General features: G+C 40.6%; 1 protein-coding gene across 7 annotated transcripts in view; it reads right to left on the reverse strand.

Annotated features, from left to right (window-relative positions):
- The window catches only part of SLC43A3 (solute carrier family 43 member 3), a 64364-nt gene that overhangs the window by 35559 nt on the left and 7255 nt on the right, over nucleotides 1-21550 (reverse strand). The window contains exon 1 of one of the 7 annotated variants that reach the window (XM_089520604.1): nucleotides 5173-5444. The exons of 4 other annotated variants lie outside the window; for them this stretch is intronic. Coding sequence is in view for 1 of the 3 variants with exons in the window: in XM_089520603.1 (XP_089376729.1) it covers nucleotides 3756-3759 (4 nt within the window). In the remaining 2 variants the exon portion in view is untranslated. Of the gene's footprint in view, nucleotides 1-3755; nucleotides 3871-4901; nucleotides 4924-5172; nucleotides 5445-21550 lie in introns of those variants that run through there. 2 more of the 7 variants (XM_089520607.1, XM_089520603.1) reach the window with 2 other exon arrangements.

A 21550-nucleotide genomic window follows, 5' to 3' on the forward strand; every position in this document is an offset into this window, starting at 1 on the left:
GGCTTGGACTATCCTAACTTTAATGTCTCTACACTTTATAGAGGGAGACCACACACCAGATGGCTGGACTCTATTAGGGAGGTCTGCAGGACTTAAGCAAAGCAGTGGAGGATAGGGAGTCTTGGAGATGTCTCATTCACAGGGTTGCTATGAGTCAAGATCAACTCAATAGTAGTTAACAACAGTAAACTAGCGCTTTCATAGGTGCTCTTCCATATCCCAGTGTTCTTCTGATTTCTTGATTGCAGTCTCCCTTCTGATCAATAGTTGAACCAAGGTATGGAAACAATTTGCTTATTTAAATTTTCTTATTGTCTAGGATGAATTCTTGTATATCTTGCATGGTGTGGGTGTGGGTGTGTTTTAATTATCATCACTATTCCAACCTTGGCACTTTCCTCCTTGACTTTCTTCAGTAATTTCCCCAGGTCTTTATTTGTTTCTGCTAGTAGTATTGTGTCATCTGATTGCTTACAGATCAACCTTAGGTTGGTCTTAGGTGGTTAATGTATACAGTAGCACAGTGGTCCCCAAACTGTGCCCTTTAAGAGATTTTGGACTTCAGCTCCCAGAAGCCTCAGCTATGTTGGGCAATAATCTGGAATGCTGGGGGTTGAAGTGCAAAATCACTTAAAGGGCACAGTTTGGGGACCACTGCATTAGCACAATACAAAACCCACTTGTGGTAATGACTTTACTAGAGGGTTTGTACACAAGCCTTTCTGTAGATTGGTGGTTTTGCCCTGCCAAACTGAGGAGCTGCTACATTGCTACCATCTGCAATTGTTTTATACGATAATGGTAACAAAACACTTTAATAAATTTTGGCTTAGAACCAGAGATGTATTTTATGAGCAGAAAGGCATGACTACTTGTGTGAAGCAGTCTTGCTGGGTTCTCACAGTTTCATCATTCTGCTATAGCTCAGCTACTGCACCATCACACACCATTCCTACAGGATCCCTGAACCCTCTGGAACAACAGGAGGATAGAGGCACAAGGGGCTGTACCTGGAGATGGGGGACACAAAAAAGCACCACTGTCCAAGTGGAACACCAATCCTCTGTTTATGTATCTAACATTTATTTAAAAAATAGGTTGGTCTCTGCTTACACCACAAAGTCAAACAAAGCTGTAGAAATCAATCAAGAACATCTGCAATGGAATTTCTGTCTACTATGGATCCCTTTAGAGTATTTTTTAAAGTTTTCCATAACAAACAAAGAAAAGAAGAAAACAGATGCAGTATATTGGTATAGTATAGTATGCTACAGTATAGTATAATGACCTGAGAAGCCCTTGATCAAATCTCAGCTCAACCAGAAATGCAGACGTCTGCCTTAGGCAACCTATCATCCTCTTTTTCTCAGTACTGCAAAACTGGATAATCCTGCTAACCTACCTTTCAGAGCTGTTATAATGACCTCTGTGAACATTCAAGAGACTATTGTAATATACTAATAATAACAAAAAGAGGGTATGTGGCCCGAGCAGAAAGAAATGTCATGTTATATGCTTGTTACATGACATGAAATGGGAGCCAGTATGCCACAGTAGTTCAAGTATTAGATTATGAAACCAGGGTTTGACTCCCCCCTTGGCCATGGGAACCCACTTGGTGACCTTGAGTAAGTCACACACTCTCAGCCTCAGAAAACCCATGACAGGGTCATTTTAGGATTGCCAAAATCAGAAACAACTTGAAGGCACAAAACAACAAAAATGTCATGGAAACACAGTACTATAAACTAGCATGGCAGATGTCACATGAGATGGTCACACCACCTGTCCCATGTGCCACTTCTCAGTACATATGTATGTAATGAGATATGTAGCTATGTAGTCACCAATCACAACAAAATATTTGTGCAGGCTTCACTCTTTTTTCCTGTACCACAGAGGTGCTTTGCATGGAGAAATGAATAGGTCATCAGACAGCAACACAATCAGATTTCTCTCTGGTGCATCATGTACTGAATGGGTAGCTTTTTGAATTTTATATGTTTCAAGCAAGAAAAGATATCATCAGCTATAGTTACAGCTGCAATGTATTTATTTATACTGCACTATCAGCATATACTGCTATTTACGAAGTAGTCCCAGGCTGAAGATACAGATCCTCTGCCCTGAAGAACTTATCATTGGTGGGGTAGATACAAAATGGAAGAGGAAAGAATGGGGCAAGGGCAAGATGCCATGTATATAATCCTGTGCAGTTACACGTGATAATTCATTACCCAAATGATGGCTGCTAAACAGGAATGCACCCTCTCAAACTCCCTCCAATCTTCACAGATTCACATCCCACCATCTGCTCAACTGAAGACACCCAACTTTCTGTCAATCACCTATCCTCCTGCTTGACATGTGCCTATGCCACCACTTGCCCCCTCGCTATCTATGCCTCTACCATCATCCTATCTTTTGCTGGCAAGCTCGTCACCATGGTATTGCTTCAGCACTGTATAATATGCAGAGGATGAGGTTTTGTCTTTAGTTACTGTGGTGGGTTGTAGATGGATAGCTAGTCAGGGGTCTCTCTCTCTGCAGTATATGTGTGTGTGTGCGCGCGCGCGCATGTGCATGCATGTAGAGGGGTATGTTAGATTGTATAACCTTCATAGCTACAGCTTAGTCTGTGAATCATTAATCACACATTCTTTTAATAAAAACCTGTTCCCTCTCAGCTGTGGGTGGTGGTAAATGTTAAAAATAATGTTCTGCATTTCTGGAACCTGTTCAATCCACAGCCCTTCCAACATGTTCCACTTATATTAACTACCCAAAGCCTTGCTTCAATGGCTGGAAAACAAACACCATCAATACTGGGGCCCAACTTCACAGGACTTAGACTCTCTTAGTTCCAGATACTCTGATCACAAATATGACTTCAAGATTTCCATCTGCTACAAACTACAAATCAGAGGCAGATCCCCATTTGGAAACAAAACCATGCTATAAGTTTTCTGGATTCAGGGGGGAATTGTCCAGGCTAGGGAAAAAGTCCATCTTCTACTGGAAGAATTGAAATATATAGTTGTGCTAGTCTGTAGAACCAGCATGTAAAGAGATCTTGTAGCACCTTTGACACTAACTCTCAAGATCTACAAGATCTCTCTACATACATCTTCTACTGGAAATGTACTACGATGGAATTAATGAGTTCTTTCCACAACTGCTCCATTCGTTTCAAATGAAAAGTTCATGCTCTCAACTGTCTCTTGTCATTTCTCTGAACACAGGTCAGAGTCCACAGGTGGAATGGTATGGCCCTCCAGGCATTGTTGCACAGCTAATAATAGTAAGGATGCTGATAGTTGTAGTTCTGTCCTACTAGTCAGAATCTAACAACCACAGTACAGTCACTCCTTTAGCAGGATCAACTAGAACAGTACAAAACTTTTGACCTGTTCTGATTTTCTAACAGCAAAGAACTGCTACCTTTTCCTACTGTAATCTGACATCGAGTTTCTTACCTAAGCCCAGTACCTGAATTCCCTCCTTTCCTCCTTCCTAGCACTTCCTTTCTGTGTCTTGGTATACAAAACCATCTAGTCATTGAGCCCCGTTTTTCCTCTTTGACAATCCTTCTTCATTTTTCTGAGTCACTCTGTTGAGATCCCTAATCCACTACTCTCTGCAGAATCTAGTTTCTCTTTGCCTTATTTGTCTAATTCCAAAATTCTTTACTCTGTAGCTATGCTCTGGACATCACCCAGAGAGAAAGGAGAGGTATAAATATATTGCTGACCTACCCATGTCAGGATCAGCTCAGTTTTCCACAAGCCACTCTCGGACAGGATCCGGAAGGCAGAGAGAAACAGCTTTTCCAGCTAAAGTGGCAATGCAACAGGAAGCCAGATATTTGGCCTGGACCATGTCTGGCTTCGGCTAGCTGTCAAATATAGCAGGAAACACCCACAGAACCTCTCCTTCTTTATGCCTCCTCCCTCCCAAGAGGAAGGAAAAAGATGTTGCAAGGGCAAAAGATGTGGTTAGGAAACCTATGTCAGCTCCACAAATGTATTCTAGTAAATGCAGTGAGACCAAGAATGTATGAGAAACATGTGTCATATGAGTGTGCATATGTTTAATTTTTGCATTGCATTCCTCTGAAATGGCAGGCATACATTACATTTTGGAAATCTTCACATTTCAGAACTTTGAAAAACATGGCCAATCAAAATCTGCATATTTTAAAAGTATGTGTAGAAAAACATTTCAAACCTGTCTACAAACATACTTCAGGAGATGGCTACTCATTTTTAAAAAATAAATAAAAGAATATACCATTCAGAAAATATTTCTCCCTCAAATGGGGAGGACATTTCTGAAAACAAAAACACCACACCACTCAGAAATAACATGGACCAGGTACAGAGGTGGGAAAAGAAGTCTATGGAAAATTAATTGACTTGATGAACACATCCCTAATGGATATGTTGCTGTGTACACTGATACATATTCACTAATACAATCACATATGCAGATGTTCTCTGTGTTCTAGCTCCTTTCACACATCATTTTCTTTTTATGTGAGTCCTCGCCATTGCTCAAGGCTGATGCAAGTGCTTATTTTGCTGCAGCTACATAGCAGCTTCCTAACCCTTGTGATGAATTAAATACAGGTGATGCATTTCGCAAGTGTTGGTTACAGTTTGATCCACACTTGATTTTTATCTCTCCAAAAGAAAAACATAATGAGTGAACTGATCACTGAACTGACTGTAGTGCCAGTGTTCTGAACTCTTATTTATTTATTTATTGGATTTACATTCTGCCTTTCTCCCAAAATGGGATTCAAAATGTGTGAAAGGGATCTGAATGTTTGTGGCATGCATAAGGCATACCTCCATCTCCCACTGACCACACTTCAAAGATGAAAATAGAGAAATACTTACAAGACCCCCATCCTCACGTGGATGAGACCACAGCTTCACTGGGACATAAAATGGAGCCTTTGTGTCCATGCCCATGAATTTACATGGATGTGCTCAAGAAGTATCAGTTCCCCCCTCCTTCCACCATACTCCACATACATATGGCTCAGAGATGGTGACTTCTAGAGAACCAAGATAGGAAGCTGAAAGTTGAAGAATGGGAAATCCAGAAAATCACACTAACCAACTTTCTAAAAAGTTATTCCCCAAAGGCAAAAAAAAGTGAACTTACCAGCAAGAACACAGATTAGAAAAAAGAGTCCATCACCACTAAATTAACACAGTTGGGGCACACGCGGGGTTCTCTCAGCAGCACCTCATCTGCACCAATTTAGGATGACAGGCTGGGTTCCCACATAAGAAAATATGACTTCAAGGCACAATTAAAAAAAATTAAAATAATATTTCCCCCTAGCCCTTTCTTTTCAATCCCTGTCCCTACAGAGAAATGCCCCAGACATCTGAAATATGCAGCATAAACAGATGATTCCAGACTTGTGCTCCATGCACCAGAGTGAGTGTGTATCTCCCAACCCCTTATCTGAGCTTCCAGACCAGTGGACTAGGAGGAGAGGCTGGCAGCCCATTATCTACTGGTCGGTAACCACAAAATATCTCACAGCCAGAGGCAGTCTTTTACCTTTGTTTACAGGGTTATGTCTCTGGAACATTTGACTTCTGTTTTACTGATTAATGGCAGCAAGACATCCCTAAGAAGAGACTTAAGGAGCTGGGTATGTTTAGCCTGCAGAAGAGACAATTAAGAAGAAGTGATATGATAGCCTTGTTAAAGTATTTGAGGGGGGAGGGTCATATTGAGGATGGAGCAAGCTTGTTTTCTGCTGTTCTAGAGAATAGGACCCAGAACAATGGATCCAAGCTAAAGGAAAAGAGATTCCACCTCAACATTAGGAGGAACTTCCTGACAGGGAGAGCTGTTCAACAGTGGAACACGCTCCCTTGGAGAGTGGTGGAGTCTCCATCTTCAGAGGTCTTTAAACAGAGGTTGGATGACCATCTGTTGGGGATGCTTTGTGGGTTCCTGCATGGCAGGGGGTTGGACTGGATGGCCCTTGTGGTCTCTTCCAACTCTACGATTCTATGATACACACAGGTGTTTCTCTTACAATAGTTCAAAAAGAGGATGGCACACTTGGAGGGATAAACCTTCCCTCTAGCAGGTATGAGCTGAGGACACATCTGTATTTTCTCCCAAAGCTTGGAAAAGTTTCTTTTCTGGACTTCAACATGCAGAATCCACTTGCCATGCTGACTGGTAGAAGCTGAGAATTACTGAGTATTTTTTTCCAAGTTATGATTGAATAATATCAGATTTACTTGAATAGGAAAGCAAGACATCAGCTCCACATCTGGTAAAGCCTAACATTTGGTAAATAATGTGTCTTTTCCCACTTCTGCCAAAGTGTGAGGAAATCCAATTGTGTTTCTGAACACCTGCAGAGAACACCACACTCACCACTGACTAACATAATCCAAGTGTTATGACAGATATGCTCTCTTTGAAAACTCTGCATACCAGCAAAATTACCCCCCCAGCATACACAATACCCCAAATCCCCCTCTCCTATGACATAATCACTTAATATGAGCCAGAAATTACTAAAATTAAGCTCTTTTAATATGACAGATTATGTCATAACAATGATGTGTCTCTGTGCATGTGCAGAGTATAGTTCATCATATCTGCCTTCCCCACAGAAAATTCACAATTTTCATTTTTGAACTCAGAAAGTAGTTTCCTGTCTTAACAGAAGAGTGGCATTTTGCTCTTAGGTATGAGTGATATCCCATCCCAGACAAGCTGAGAACATAATTTTGGAGATGTAATAGAGACCAAGAAAAGATTTTAAGTTATTCTGTGAAGATAATAAACTATATAATGCGCGAACAGTTAAGCAATCCATCCTATTGGGATTGGCTTTATCTTGAAGAAGTGACTGCATAGGGCCACGTAGAAAGAGTGGGGGGACATCACAGTCTTTCACTTTGTGAGGGAAAGTTTAGTGCTGAGTCTGAGTCTTTCAGGGAGAAGCCACAATGACCCTTATTTTTCAAGACATGATCATCACAGAGATCTGTCTTTCCCTTTCCTTCTCCTTCATCTTCACTGTCACCTTTATCTGCTCCTTCTCCAAGGACAGACACCAACTGACAAGATCACTATCACTGTAAGCAGATCATGAATATTTTCCAGATAGTACCTCAGCCTCCACAGAACCTACACAAATTCCAAGTCTTATAAAGAAGAAAACAAGAAAATAAAATTTTCTATGATACTGGGCAGGTTAACATAGAAGGTAATGAAATTTTGTTTTCGCTAAATAAACAGACAGCAGGTTAATTGTCCTACTTTGCATCCCACACCTCCCTACCAAGAATTCAATGATTTTCACACTTCCTTCATTACTGTGCAGGTGGTCCACCCCCTTCTGTGTTAAGGGTTCTACAGAAAATGGTAAGCAAGTTTTAGGACACAAAACAAAAGGTATAATTACACTCAACGTGTGCTGCTATGGTATATAAAAGAGAAAGTGAGGGGCACAGCCTGATCCCACTTATTGGTAGTGCTTTCTGTCTACAGAGAACAGCACTCTTCTCATATACAGAACCCTAAAGGGATGGAAGCTTGCGTGAACCTCAACAGACTTCATTTCAGCCACCACCAACACTTCTATAACACCAGAGATGTATTGTACCTACAGTGCTTTGCATCTGCCATCATGCAGCCTAGTTTCAATCTTCTTGTCTTTGCTGAACATCATTAGGTAAATGTCACAGGATGAGTGTCCACATCAGAACAGCCATTAGCACTGCTCCCAGACCAGGCATGACAGTTCTCCTGCTGCTGCCGCTGCTTATAATTAGAAAGACCTTTTAATCTCTGACAAGACTTTGCACTTTCTTCTTGTTTGTTTAACTTCCTTAATGCACCTGTAATGTGGGCACATTACTGCACGGACTTGTGAAATGTCCACTTAATTATGGCAAAGTAGTTGCATTTCACCACTAAAGATTAACTTTGGCCCAGAACTGTCACTTTCTTGGTAAGTTCAGATTTCTGTTCACTGCTGCACTGACTGTGTGTGTGTGTGTGATTATTTACACCAGCCATGGCAGCCTTTGTATGTCATACTTTATTGTGTGTGCCTTCAAGTTGCCTGTTGACTTATGACCCCATGAATCTCACAGGGTCTTCTTAAGCAAGCAGATGTAGTTTTGTCAGTTCCTTCCTCTGAAATCTGGTCTAAAGCACCTGGTATTAATTGGAGCTCTCTCCTCTAAGTACTAATCAAGGATGACCTTGTTTAGCTTCCAAGATCAGATGGGAATTGCTGCCTTTAGGGTATTTAGGCAGAATTATATTTTATTATTACCATTAATTATTCTCCTTTCATTTCCATGTTCACCTTCAGCCGTTCACAGGGCAGATCCCCCATCCATACATCTATCCTGATTAATAACTGCCTGAATGGCACAGCAAGTTGACAGCTGTTCTAAAATTTTAAATTGTTCTAAATCATTCTAAATTGATTTTACCTGTATGCTGCACTAGGATTTTTTTATATAGGATAGCATATAAATATTTTATAAATAAATAAATAAATGTGCTTCTGCTGGAGACAGGTGATATTTTTCTCAGGGCTAGAAGTGAAGATGGGGATCTTTGTCTGGAGCATTTTCATCTTGCTTCTCAACCAAAAATACTCCTAGAGAGGATTGCATGTAATCAATAAAGACAAGTTCTGCTCACAAACTTATCTGAAAAGCCATCAAAGAGGGATCGGGAAGAAAGAGGAGAGGTAAAAACTCTTTCAGGAAGTGGAATGAGGCAAACTCATCTCTCTCTGCTCCAGCCTTCTGAAACGACTGGCAGTAGTAACAGATGCGCAGAATGTCTTCAGAGAGCTGATGTTTCAGGAGCCCTGGTCAAATGACCCTGCTTCCAATTTCATCTCCTTCTGATTGCTTGTGTTACACATACACTCATTTTCCCCTGTCCACCCTCACCCTCACCCTCTCAGTACATCTTGGTTCGATAGTGGTTTGGTAGTGTTCCAAAACAGCCAAAGCTCATTTGACCAGTTTCAGATCTGTTATTACTGATTATTTCTTTCCTATCCAGTCTTTCCTTCAAGAAATTGAATGAATCATGCATGCATCTTTCCCGTATTACACAACCCAAACTTGGACATTTCACAATTACACTGCAGAAAGAATAGAGAAAGAGTGACTGGTTCAAGGTCACGAAGAGCCCTTTCACATTCCATGGTTATATCTCTAAGATTCCATTTTAACTATCATAACTATCAAAACCCTGTGTGACCCTGGGGTTTGTATTTTGGGGAAGCAGAGGAACACACTGGCTGAGGATCCAAAATGCCCTCCCAACTGCCAGTCCCAGGATCCCACTGAATAAATCAAAACAGTTAAAGTGGAATCATAGTACAATAACTGTGTAGTGTGAAAGGGCCTTCAGTTAGTTTCATGGTTGAGAAAGGAATTGAAAATATAGTGCCCCACACCACAATATTAAATATATATCAATTAAGATATATTGTATAGATATACTTATATAAAAATGCAAAGATTATGGTAGCATGGATGGAATAGTGTACACTGTCAAATTGTTATGCATGTCTATTTTCTACTGTAATATTCTGCTGGGGGCACTGTTTTCTAGTATTGCATTAGACTCCTCTTTTTGTACTTCATAGAGCAGTGTGTACAATGCTACTTTTCTGTAAGCAACTGGGCGCTAGGAACATTCCTTTTTAATCAGTGTTATTAGAAGACTGCTTTGTAATGAGTGGGGCTTTTAACATTAGTTGTGTCTTCCTAGTCTTGGTACATTATCCCAGCATCTCCAGATGTGTTAGGCTACAATTTCCATCATTTTGGCCTCACCTGGGGATTGTGGAAATTACAATCAAAAGTATCCGGAAAACACCAACATGGAGAAAGCTTTTCTATCTGTTACACCACACTGGGTCTTAACTTAGATCATTTGTGATTCATCAGTTAGAGGTCACACCACCAGCCATATATGAAGGAATTGCTGCTTGCCTGGAGCAATGAAAACTCTGATCTTATCAAGCAAAAGTGCTCTGCAAAGCCCAAGTGGTGGACTGCACCTGAGTCATAAATATTTGTGCAGGTCTGTCATAAACTCTATGGCCAGCCTTGCAGTCTACTGTTATCTAGGACAAATTCCTGTAGTTCTTCTATGGTCATTATTTTTGTTTTCTTAATATTCAGCATTAAGGCTACCTAAGCACTTTCTTGCTTTTCTTTAGGTCTTTGTTGTTTTGTGCTGTTCCATGTCTTTGTTGTTTTCTGCTAGTAGTATGTTGTCATCTGCGTATCTTAGGTTGTTAATGTTTCTTTCTCCAATCTTCACTCCTCCTGCCTTTGCACTGTGTATGATATTTTCTGCATAAATGTTGAACAAATAGGGTGATAGAATGCACGCTTGCCTGGCCCCATTCTGTTTGTCCATATTCAGTTCTGATTGCAGCTTCTTGTACTGAGTACAAGTTATGCATCAGGACAATCAGATAAAGCAAACTTATTTCTCTAAAGCAAGCCTTAACTTTTCATAACCTATGAAGTCAAATAATTTACTGCAGTCAATAAAGCACATGCTGATTTTCTTCTAGAATTTGCTTGTGTACTCTACTATCCATCGTATGTTTACAATGTGATCCCTAGTGCCTCTTCCTTTCCTGAAATCTACTTGCAACTCTAGGATCTTTTCATCATGGTAGTGTATTACATTCTTTTTCTCAGGAAAAGAAAAATGGTCTCAGGATTTTGGTGAAACAGTGCAGTTGGAAGAAGGGGGGAGGATATGGCAAAAAAACCTTTGAAATACACCCTAAATTACGATATGAAGGAAAATTTCTGTAAAATGCAGTTTAGATGGTACCTTACACCAGATACACTTGAAAAATGTCCATAATAGATGCTGGAAGTGTAAAGAGGAGAAGGGTACCATGTATCATATCTGGTGGTAATGTAAAAGAACCAAACTGTTTTGTTCCCAAATACATAGAGCAATAACTAAAATTATAGGAATTAATCTTTAAAAAGAGCCTAAAATGTATCTCCCAGAGATAATAGATTATAATAGATGAAGAAATATAAACAATATGGAAAATATTGCTTTACGTGATAATTGGAGCCAGAATGACCTATGCACAAAGAAAAAATGGAAAGAAGAAAAAAAGTCTACATATGTCTGAATGGCTATGGGAAATATTTGACAATATTGAAATATATAAGTTAACTTGTTTGATCAGGAATGGATCATTACACAAATATTTGTTAGGAATTTTGGAATACTTAAAGTCAATCTGGACACACATGACATGGCAAGGAATATAAGATATATTTCTTACTCTTAAGAGTATAAGAAATTGAAGAATGTGTTTGTATGGTACATAAGTTTGGAATAATATAAAGATGGGTTTCTCTTTTCCTTTTAAGAGGATTAATATAACGAAGATAAGCTAGATGTTTATTAAATAATATGATGAGTAGTAATAAAAGTGATTGATAATTGGACAGTAATCAACTATAAGGTAGTGATTAGGAAGTCTTTTTTATTGCTTTATTGTAATTTTATAGTAAACTCTATTATTATTTATTATTATTAATTATTAAACTTTATTTCTATAGCGCTGTAATTATACACAGCGCTGTACAAAGTCGGTAAAATTAGGAGTAAATAAAAGCCTGCCCAAGGCGTACATTCTAAGATAATAACAATTAAAAGAGGAATAGATAAAATTACCATATAGAAAGGAAAAAAACAGATTAAAAATATCAAACAAATCACAAACTCTATATGTTTTGTCATTTATTTACTTTGTTATTGTAATGTCTACATGTTTATTTGATTAGAAGTGATATTATAATAGTTATATTAATTTTATTTATATGTGTACGCTTTTTTGCATCCACTGTGTAGTTATATGTTTAAATATCTATGTGTTTAAGGGGCGAAAAGAGAATTATTATTATTATTATTACTATCCACCTCTCCCCACGGATTGAGATGGGGAACAACAACAATTAACAAACATACTACATCAATTAAAACATATTGATTAAAATACACATCAATTTAAAAGGTCATGCATACAATTTAAAAGGACAATATATACACATATTAAAACCATTCAATGTTCAGAATTTCGGAGGTACTATGTCCAAAATGTATACCCAAACAGTGGCTTGCCACTATAGGCTTGGGTGTAAAGTTTGAGTCCGCCTATGAATAGAGACCAGAGGTTTAAGGAAGGTGGGACCTCATGGGCCCAACCTAGCCAACAGGGGGCAGACCAAAGCTATTTAAGCTGTCTTGACCTCTCATCAGCCTCTTTTTGCGAGATTGCACCAGATTGATTGGACGTCATACTCTACTGGTCGATGTGGTGGTGGTTTTAACTTTAGGGTGGCCCTGTTGTCTTGTGTGGTCTTGCCTGTGTTAACATCATTTGTGATTATTTCTATTATTTGTTTACCCCTCTTTTTACATGCTCCCCCCGCCAAAGCTTGTTTGGGGTCCTTTTCTGTTCGTATTGATATGTTAGTATTCGTATTGGCCTTTTCGTGCCCATTTCTCGCCCATTCCATTTATTTTTTAATTGTGTGGGCACGCCCCTCCTCTCCCTTTCCCATTTGAGGTGTGCTGCCTTGGGCGGCCCTACAGAGGGCTTCTGTTCTCTCACTTACAGTGTGCGCAGGCAACTCTGCAGGGGCTTCAGCAGGCATCTGTTCGTGCCCTTAGTCTGTTGCTATGGGTTTCGTGGGCACCATTTTGGTTTGAGGCAAGGCGGTTTTGCCGGCGCCATCTTGATTAAGGGGGTGGCAGTTATATATGTAGAACCGGGAGCCATTTTAACTATGGGCAAAACTGACTTTTGGACTCCATGGGTGCCATTTTGATTTAGGGCACTGCAGACATTTTGTTTTCAGGGGTGCAATTTTCTTTAAAAGCACGGTGGCCATTTTGTGTCCTTGGAAGCCATTTTGGACCTGGGAAAATCATGGCAGCCATTTTGTATTTGACTTTATAATAATAATAATAATAATAATAATAATAATTGCAAACGAATTGAAGGGACTTCTATATTACTGCTTGGTATGCTTTTTTTTTACTAGGGTTTTCTTTTGAGGGCAAATTTTACATGGCTAGGGCACTCCCAATGGGCTGCTCCATTTCCTGCTCTGCCTCTGAAATTTTAGCACCCTTTTAGAATGGAAAGCCACCCTTAGAGAATTCCAACAGCTGATTGGACATCTTAATTTTGCATGCAGAGTGGTGGCTCCAGGGAGGGCCTTTTTGAGACGCCTCTGTATGGATGGCTACGGTGGGCATAAAACTTCCCCACCATAGGGTCAGAATTATGGCAGACATCAAAGAAGATCTGTGGGTGTGGCTTGCATTTTTGGATTCTTTTAATGATGTTTCCTTCTGGCACAAGACCTTATGTTTACAAGGGGCTTTACAAGTCAGTTCTGATGCTGCTGGTTCTTTAGGTTTTGGCCTTTATTTTAACAGTCATTGGTGTGCACGCATGTGGTCTGCAGATTGGAAATGGTCAGGGGCGACCTCCAACTTAACGTTTTTGGAATTTTTTCCTATTGTTGTGGTGGTGCACATTTCAGCGGAACAGTTTTCCAACTCTTCCATTCATTTTTGGTGCAACAATGCTTCCGTGGTGCAGGCAATTAATAGTATGACATCTAGGTCCCCTTTAGTGATGAATTTGGTTAGGGGTTTTGTGCTTAAATGCTTGGCTCATAACAACCTCTTCACGGCTTTTCACATTCCTGGTGTGGAAAATGACATCACCAATACCCTCTCCACCTACAGATGTCACTTCAGGCAGCTAGCCTCGGGAGCAGATATCAAACCAATTTTGATGCCGGAGCACCTGTGGAGTCTTGGAGGGGTAAGGTGGAAAAGGCCATAGGTGCTTCACTCTCTTCACAAACACAGGTCTGTTATTATAAGGCCTGTCATGAATTTGAACAATTCCATCTTGATAATGGTATTCGACCCTTATGGCCTATTCCAGTTGACCATTGTCTGTAATATTTTGTAGCCTTACATCATAAGGGCCTTTCTCCACAGTCTATTCATAACAAGCTGGCTGCTTTGGCTTTTTCAGCCAAGTTCAGAGACCTTTCTGACAGCACTGGGGACTTTCAAGTGTGGAGGACAATCGATGGCTGGGCACGTATGCATGGGTCTGCCCGACCCATGCATGCCTCTTTTTCCTCAGATACTACTGGGCTTAAGGCAGCAATAGGACTTGCTATGTCTTTCACATTTTGAAGCTGTGCTTTTCCACACAGCAGCCCTGACAGCCTTTTGGGGGGGCCCTACATGAATTGGTTGTTGTGTCTAAGAGAGATCATTCGAACAGAGCTTTGCTATTTTCTGATTTAGTCTTGTCAAGCCATTAGGCTGTCCTCCGAATCCATAAGCCCAAGACAAATCAAAAAGGGAAAGGGTCAGTGGTCTCACTTGGGCAGTGTTCTATAAGGACCTTTGTCCGGTCCAGGCATTGAGTAAAAACATAGCTTTACATGGTGTGTCACAAGGCCCCCTTTTCTGTCACAACAATCCTACTCCCCTGACTAAATTTCAATTTTGGGCAGTGGCTTTGAGGGCTGTTGCCAATTTGGGACTAAAAGGCGTAAAATTTGGCACTCATTAATTTCATATTGGAGCGGCTTCCACTGCAGACGCTATGGATTTTGAGCCACCGATGATACAACGTATTGGTCATTGGAAGTCAGTTGCCTTCAAAAGGTATGTGCGGAGAGTTCGTGTTTAATTCCTTTACTAATGTGTGTTTCTGTTAGTTCGCAGATGTCGTTCCACGAAGGCAAGGGTCCTGGTTTGTGGTCACAGTATGATTTACTAGGCAGTGCATGAAGCTCGTGCCAGCCATTTTGGGCCTCATCTTTGCCTGGGAGACAAGGTGATGTTCAAGTGACTGGGCAAGTGAGGCCTGCATTGGAGTGGCCTGTTGCCCCTGTTTGATTGCTCTGGACCCAATCCTGATGTTGTTGTTATCCACCTGGGTGGTAACAATCTTGGCCTAGTGAAAAGCAAAGCGCTCATTTGGCAAGCTCAAAAAGATTTTGAACTCATCAAGAAGAGATGGCCCGGTGTTGTCATAGTTTAGGTCTGAAATGTTATCTCGCATAGTGTGGCAAGGTGAAGGAAATCCATGTAAATTGGATGTGGCAAGGAAGAGGGTCAATAGAGAAATACGGAATACGGTGCAATGGTCTTTTGGCCATGTTATTGGTCACCCCGCTATTGTATTTTGTAGACCCAAATTGTATCGTTCAGATGGGGTTCACCTGTCAGAGTTAGGTAATGAATTGTCTTGGGGTGACATTCAGCTGGGTGTGAAGTCTGTGTTGGAGGTCCTGATGGGGAAAAGGGACAAAGCCGACGCTTGTACCTTATCTGTGGCCTTAATGGGGGTGAGGGAATGGTTGGTGTGCACCTAGGCATACCATTGAGATGAAAGGCCTGGATCAGGGCAGCCTTTACATGTCAAGTGCCTTGGGGGCTGTTCATGAAATAGCCTTTGGGGAAGATATGGGGGGTTTGCCCTCCCTTACAAACTTGAGGGAGTTTGGGAGAGCGTGCCTCATATCTACCTCCCTATGGATTCAGTTGCTCTCAGAGTCTGGTGTTTTTTTCCCTATGGGAAGGCTGAAGAGGTAGTCTAGGTAGACACCTGCCTTCAGCTGAACTCTCATCAGGATTTCACTCTCAATTGATGTCTCAAAAGTTTGAAGTTATCAGTTGGGGTTTAAATAGGTTTAAGGTCTAATAAAGGTCCATTTTTACATCCAATTTACATGTCTGGTCTCTTTATTTCATGGTGGGAGGATCAATGTTCTTCCCACCACAGATTGAGATTCAGTCTGTACCATGTGAACTGATAACCATAAACAATGAGGTACACAATCATGGTTTAACTCTACATTTCAAAAAAGAAAATTTGCACCATATGATTATAGAGTTGTCAAATGACTTGGATGACAGATATCAAATTTGCAGATGACAATAAATTAGGAGGAGTAGCTAATACCCCAGAAGACAGGATCAAAATTCAAAACAACCTTAATAGATTAGAAAGCTGGGCCAAAGCTAACAAATTGAATTTCAACATGGAGAAATGTAAGGTACTGCAATTAGGGCAGAAAAACGAAATGCATAGATATAGGATGGGGGACATATGGGTGAATGAAACTATGTGTGAAAGGGATCTGGGAGTCCAGGTAGACCACAAATTGAACATGAGTCAACAGTGTGATGCAGCAGCTAACAAGGCCAATGCGATTTTAGGCTGCATCAATAGAAGTGAAGTGTCTAGATCAAGGAAAGTAATAGTGCCACTCTATTCTGCTCTGGTCAGGCACCACCTGGAATATTGTGTCCAGTTCTGGGCACCACAATTTTAAAAGGATGTTACGAGACTGGAGCATGTCCAAAGGAGGATGACTAAAATGGTGAAGGCTCTGGAAACCATGTCCTATGAGGAACGACTTAGGGAGCTGGGGATGTTTAGCCTGGAGAGGAGAAGGTTAAGAGGTGATATGATAGCCCTGTTTAAATACTTGAAGGGGTGTTATACTGAAGAGGGAGCTAACGTGTTTTCTGCTGCTCCAGAGAATAGGACCCAGAACATTGGATGCAAGCTACAAGAAAAGAGATTCTACCTCAACATTAAGAGGAACTTCCTGACAGCTGTTCGACAGTGGAACAAACTCCCTCAGAGTGCAGTGGACTCTTTCCTTGGAGGTCTTTAAACAGAGGCTGGATGACCATCTGTCAGGGATGCTTTGATTGAGATTTCCTGCATGGCAGGGGGTGGACTGGATGGCCCTTGTGGTCTCTTCCAACTCTATTATTCCATGATTCTATGACTCTAAATGTTTTCTGGCTTTACTACTCTGACTTTAATAGTAGCCTGGGTTGTTGTTTTTTTTAAGTGAAGCTTTTTCATCAGGTATGTGTCATTGCCTGGAAATGACTTCAAAATTATGTTTCGCAAGGTGCTAAAAGGACAAAAGGATGGCCACTAAGATGACTGGAAACCCTAACAGAATCCAGCACATAAATGGTGAGAGATCACAAGTGAGCAGGGATTGCTGAAACCCTTCGTAACCCTCCCAGGCCAGATGCTTGTTGAGATGTGTGGCTATGCCCTTGATAAAAATCAGTTCCCTAGTTTTGCCTCTGCCCACAGTGAGAAGGGATAGGAAGAGTGAGGAACACCAAATGAGTGAGTCCTAACTGCCTGCTGAGGGCAGCAGATGCATGACTCTCTCTCTCATTTCCAACTGGGAAGGAGACTATTGTGTTTTGGAAACCACACTGTTCCCTCCCATCACATACTGGAGGAAAGATCGGGGACTATTCTCTTTCACAGAGGTATAACTAACCTGCAAGAAGTGGGGCTTGAAGGAAACAGAGGAAAAATCTTAGGGAGGTGTGATCTGGGAGTCTGGGGTGCCGTAGCAAAGGTTCCCATCCCTGACTTAGATACTGCTATTACTAGATGTGTAGTGTGGTGTAGTGGTTTCAGTACTGAACTGCTACCCTGAGAAAACAGGGTTTGAATCCCCACTCAGCCATGGAAATTCACTGGATGACCTTGGGCAAGTCACAATCTATCAGCTTTAGAGGAATGCATTGGCAACACTCCTTGGAAAAAGAAAAAAAGAAAAGACCCAAGTGATAGGGTCACCTTAAGGTTGCTATAAGCCAGAAATGACCTGAAGGCACACAGCAACAACAACAAACCATATGGGTACCAGAGCTCTCATGTGGGTGAGAGAGAGGTATTTATCCAAGAATTGTACCTGACTTGAAGTCTGGGAGAAGAAATGCTTTCAATTGTACTGTGCTTTTAAATTGTAAGCTACTTTGAGTCCCAGTTTTGAGGGGTGGAGGGGTGGGATATAAATAAATATAAGACATACATCTTATATAAGACACACCTCTGGGAGAGGACTGCTGATGTTCTTTTAAGAAAGAATGAAATACAGCATGTTGTAGAACCAGAAGGAGTGAAGAGGAACCCTCTTTTGTAAGCACCTCACCTGGAAACAGTTACTGTCTCCTTTGGAAATGACAGTCTGTCCCATTAAATCTCACGCATGACACTTCTAGAACAGACATATCATCCAGAATGTCCTACGAGGGGCAGGGGGGAGCAAGATTCTTGTTAATTTTCCAAAATTATAAACAGCCTATTCATGTTCCTACAATGCACATCTCCTCCTCTCAAAGACATTTCATAGTTTTCTCTTTGCAGACAGAGCTCCCTCTGTGTCCCAGTGGCTGCCTACATGCACAAAATTAATCTTGCTCTTTCATCTCCTGGAGTTTGGCGTCCTTGATGTGTAGAAAACTTGTTTTAAAAAACACACATACAATGTCCATGAAAAACTTGTGAGCAGAGATGTATGGATCAGTCTATTTTTGGTACATGTCAGTTTCACATGTGCTCATTCATAACTATTATTTTGAGGTGCAGGGAATCCACATGAACATGCAGATGTATTTTTACACAGTTTAGCATAAAATACATATTGCTATATTTTAAAAACAAAAGGCATATCACAAAACTTCTAAAGAACTTCAAGGTTACAAGGGAAAATGCATTCTAATCTGTGCAGCTCACTTGAAAATGCAGATGAATTTCTGCCCACTTGGAAAATGCAGATGACACTATAGCATACTTGAAAATGCCATTTAGAAATGGAAGAAAATTCTGAAAAAACCTATGCTTGTGAAGTGCACAAGAATTTGATTGCAAACACTGGTGTGTGTTGTTGTGTGGCTGTATGCATGCACACACACATGTGTGTGGTTTTCCAAAATTGTTTTGCCATCTTTTTTCCTGACCCAATTCTTCTAGTTTTCATAGACATGCAGAAAATAAGCAGATAACATTTTATGCATTTCTATGAACTCACCCAGTCTCCTTGCTTCAATTCTTTTTAAAAGATTCACATTAAATTTATGCTTGTCGCATATTGTTAAGTGCACAGGGATCAAGCTCTCAAAAAATAGTAGAAAACTATGATAAGGTAACAAAACGTGGTGCCTTAAAACAAGGTTCTGTAAGACGAGCCTTCAAGATATGTGAAATATAAGAATCTAAAAAAAGATTGTGGATTTATTTGTTTGGTTTTTTTTTCATTTGTTATATGTAAATGATTGACTACACTAAAGAGGAGGAATAATAGTAGGACACAAAGGTCAGGAGCAGAAATGCATTAAACAAAATGCCCTTGGTCAGTAGTAAGACTGCAAAGAAAGGGCTTTAAGTCAAACAAAGCACTTAAATCAAGCACAGAGAACTCAATGAAAATTTTAAAGGCATCATTCAGAACAAAGACTGTAGCTCAGATTACAGTTATATGTGCTGAAGTCCTGTTGATTCCAAAAGTCAGGCTTGCTCTACAGCCAAGAAAATTTATTACCTTGAATCAGAGACAGATGCAAAGGAAGATGGGGATTCAGTAAGTGAGAACCTGCACTTTCTGAAATTCCCTCTTCTATGACACTATTAACTATAGAGGTGGGCAGCCATCTTCTGCCTCTGGCCATTCTAAACAGAAACAGAATACTGCACATTTGGATAGGAGTTATGCCATTTTAAGGGGCCTGGCTTCCTCAAATGATTCTGGGGAACTGCCACTTGGCAAGGACACAGGCAGAGAGTGTGCGGAGATAGCCATCTGAGAGAAACCCCTCCTTTCACCCATTTACATAAGTTTCTCAATACAGTTTCCCAAGCAGAGAAAATAATTGTTAAGAAGAATCTCTTTGCCTTGAAACCAGCAGTGCAGCTGGGACAGCAAACAGGCAAAAATAGAGAAGGAAGGTTTTTTTGCTGCCAGTCATTGAAGCAACAGCAAAGACATAGTAGGGGCTGGAACCATAGGCTCTTTTCAGGGCTCTGCTATATGACTGCAATCTCTTGAGGTGACACATGGAGAGAAAAGATGAAAATATGGGGTATACTCTAGGCTAGACTCCTGGGAGTCTGGGAGTCTGTGACCATAGGTTTCCCTTTGGTCTTTCTTATTTAGCTATTTACATCCCATCCTTTAACAAAGTTCTCAGATTGGGCTTAAGAAATCAAAACATCAAAAGAATTAAAATGTCAACTAAAACACATGGAAGCAAAATAAAAAAAATTGTAGAGATAAAGATGTGAACTGATAGGTAAAAAGTAATTTTAATGCGGGTGGTGATGGTGGAATAAATGTTTTTCACTGGCCCAAAAATGATGTCATAAGGTGAATCTGTCTTTTCATTCTCCTGTATGATCTTTTTAACATCTTTTGACCACTGCTTGCTTTCATCTACCCCTTTGTCAAAAGCTTGCATTATGTATTTTGTGCATTTTGTATTTTGTTTGTTGTTGGTGGTGGTGGATGGCCAACAAGGCTATCCTGGAATATGTTTCCTATCTGTAGATTAGGTTACTACATGGGAGAGGACCCTCTCTCTGCTTACCACCTGTCACTTATCACCTGGAGAGACATTGGATAACAGATGATCTTAAGAAATGGGCACATGTGGGAAAGATGGCCTGTCTCAACATTTATCCATCCATATGCTAAGTTCGTTGTCTCTGGCTTGGCCATGACTGAACAGGAAAGAGGCGGCAAGCTGCCTGAAGTCCAGATATCTCTGCTTTCAGATGTAGCAGAAAAATTACTCTACAATTTAAACCACTGCCATTGTAAGCTCCAGCTATTTGGTCGGTGTTGCTATGCAGAATGAGAATATTAGGATCAGCTTACCTTTTCCTCACAAAATGCTTGTTCCGATCAGAACCTACCAAGAGTAAGTATTCCCTTTTGGAAGCCACTTTTATATACTAACTGGCAAGAGCAGTTCAAAAAGGCAGCAATACAAATGTTTCATGGGCAATGATGTCAAAATCAACAGCCTGAAACTGATGTCCCTACTCCATAGGTTCTACATGCAGGCCTCCTTCTCTAAGCATTAGGCCAACTGATATAATGGAGTCTTTCTGGCTCCCTGGTTGTATATTGTATCCAATGTCTGTGAAAATACTGGACTGAGAGATATCAGGAGATCATTCAGCCATCACTGTACGCTGACTGGTGCCTTCTGCAAGCATCAGTGAAGCTTAATCAACAAGCAACATTTGTGACTGATGGCAGAGATACTACAGGAGTGCCTGTGGGTATATTACATTAGCTGTTGCATCCACAGCTATTATCCTATTGACTCAACTGCTGGTTTAGCACATGCTAACAACTGCTTTATGCTGGTGCTGAAAAGCTTTAGTGAAATGGCTGCTGCTGTAATGGACCCACTGAATCAACTTCCCTGTGCAACAGGAATTGTAGTGATTTCTCTGCTGGTTTAGTTTTCTTTCAGTTTCCTCTGAGCCCTGACCTTGGGTGGAATATGGTAAAATCACTTTGAAATAAATGTTTGCCACAATCACCTAAATTTGATCAATGTATCACCTTGGCCTACATTTTGTAGAGCC

This window comes from Sceloporus occidentalis, unplaced genomic scaffold, assembly GCF_023333645.1.
Source record: "Sceloporus occidentalis isolate IW3139 unplaced genomic scaffold, rSceOcc1.0.p SCAF_4, whole genome shotgun sequence".
NCBI lineage: Eukaryota > Metazoa > Chordata > Lepidosauria > Squamata > Phrynosomatidae > Sceloporus > Sceloporus occidentalis.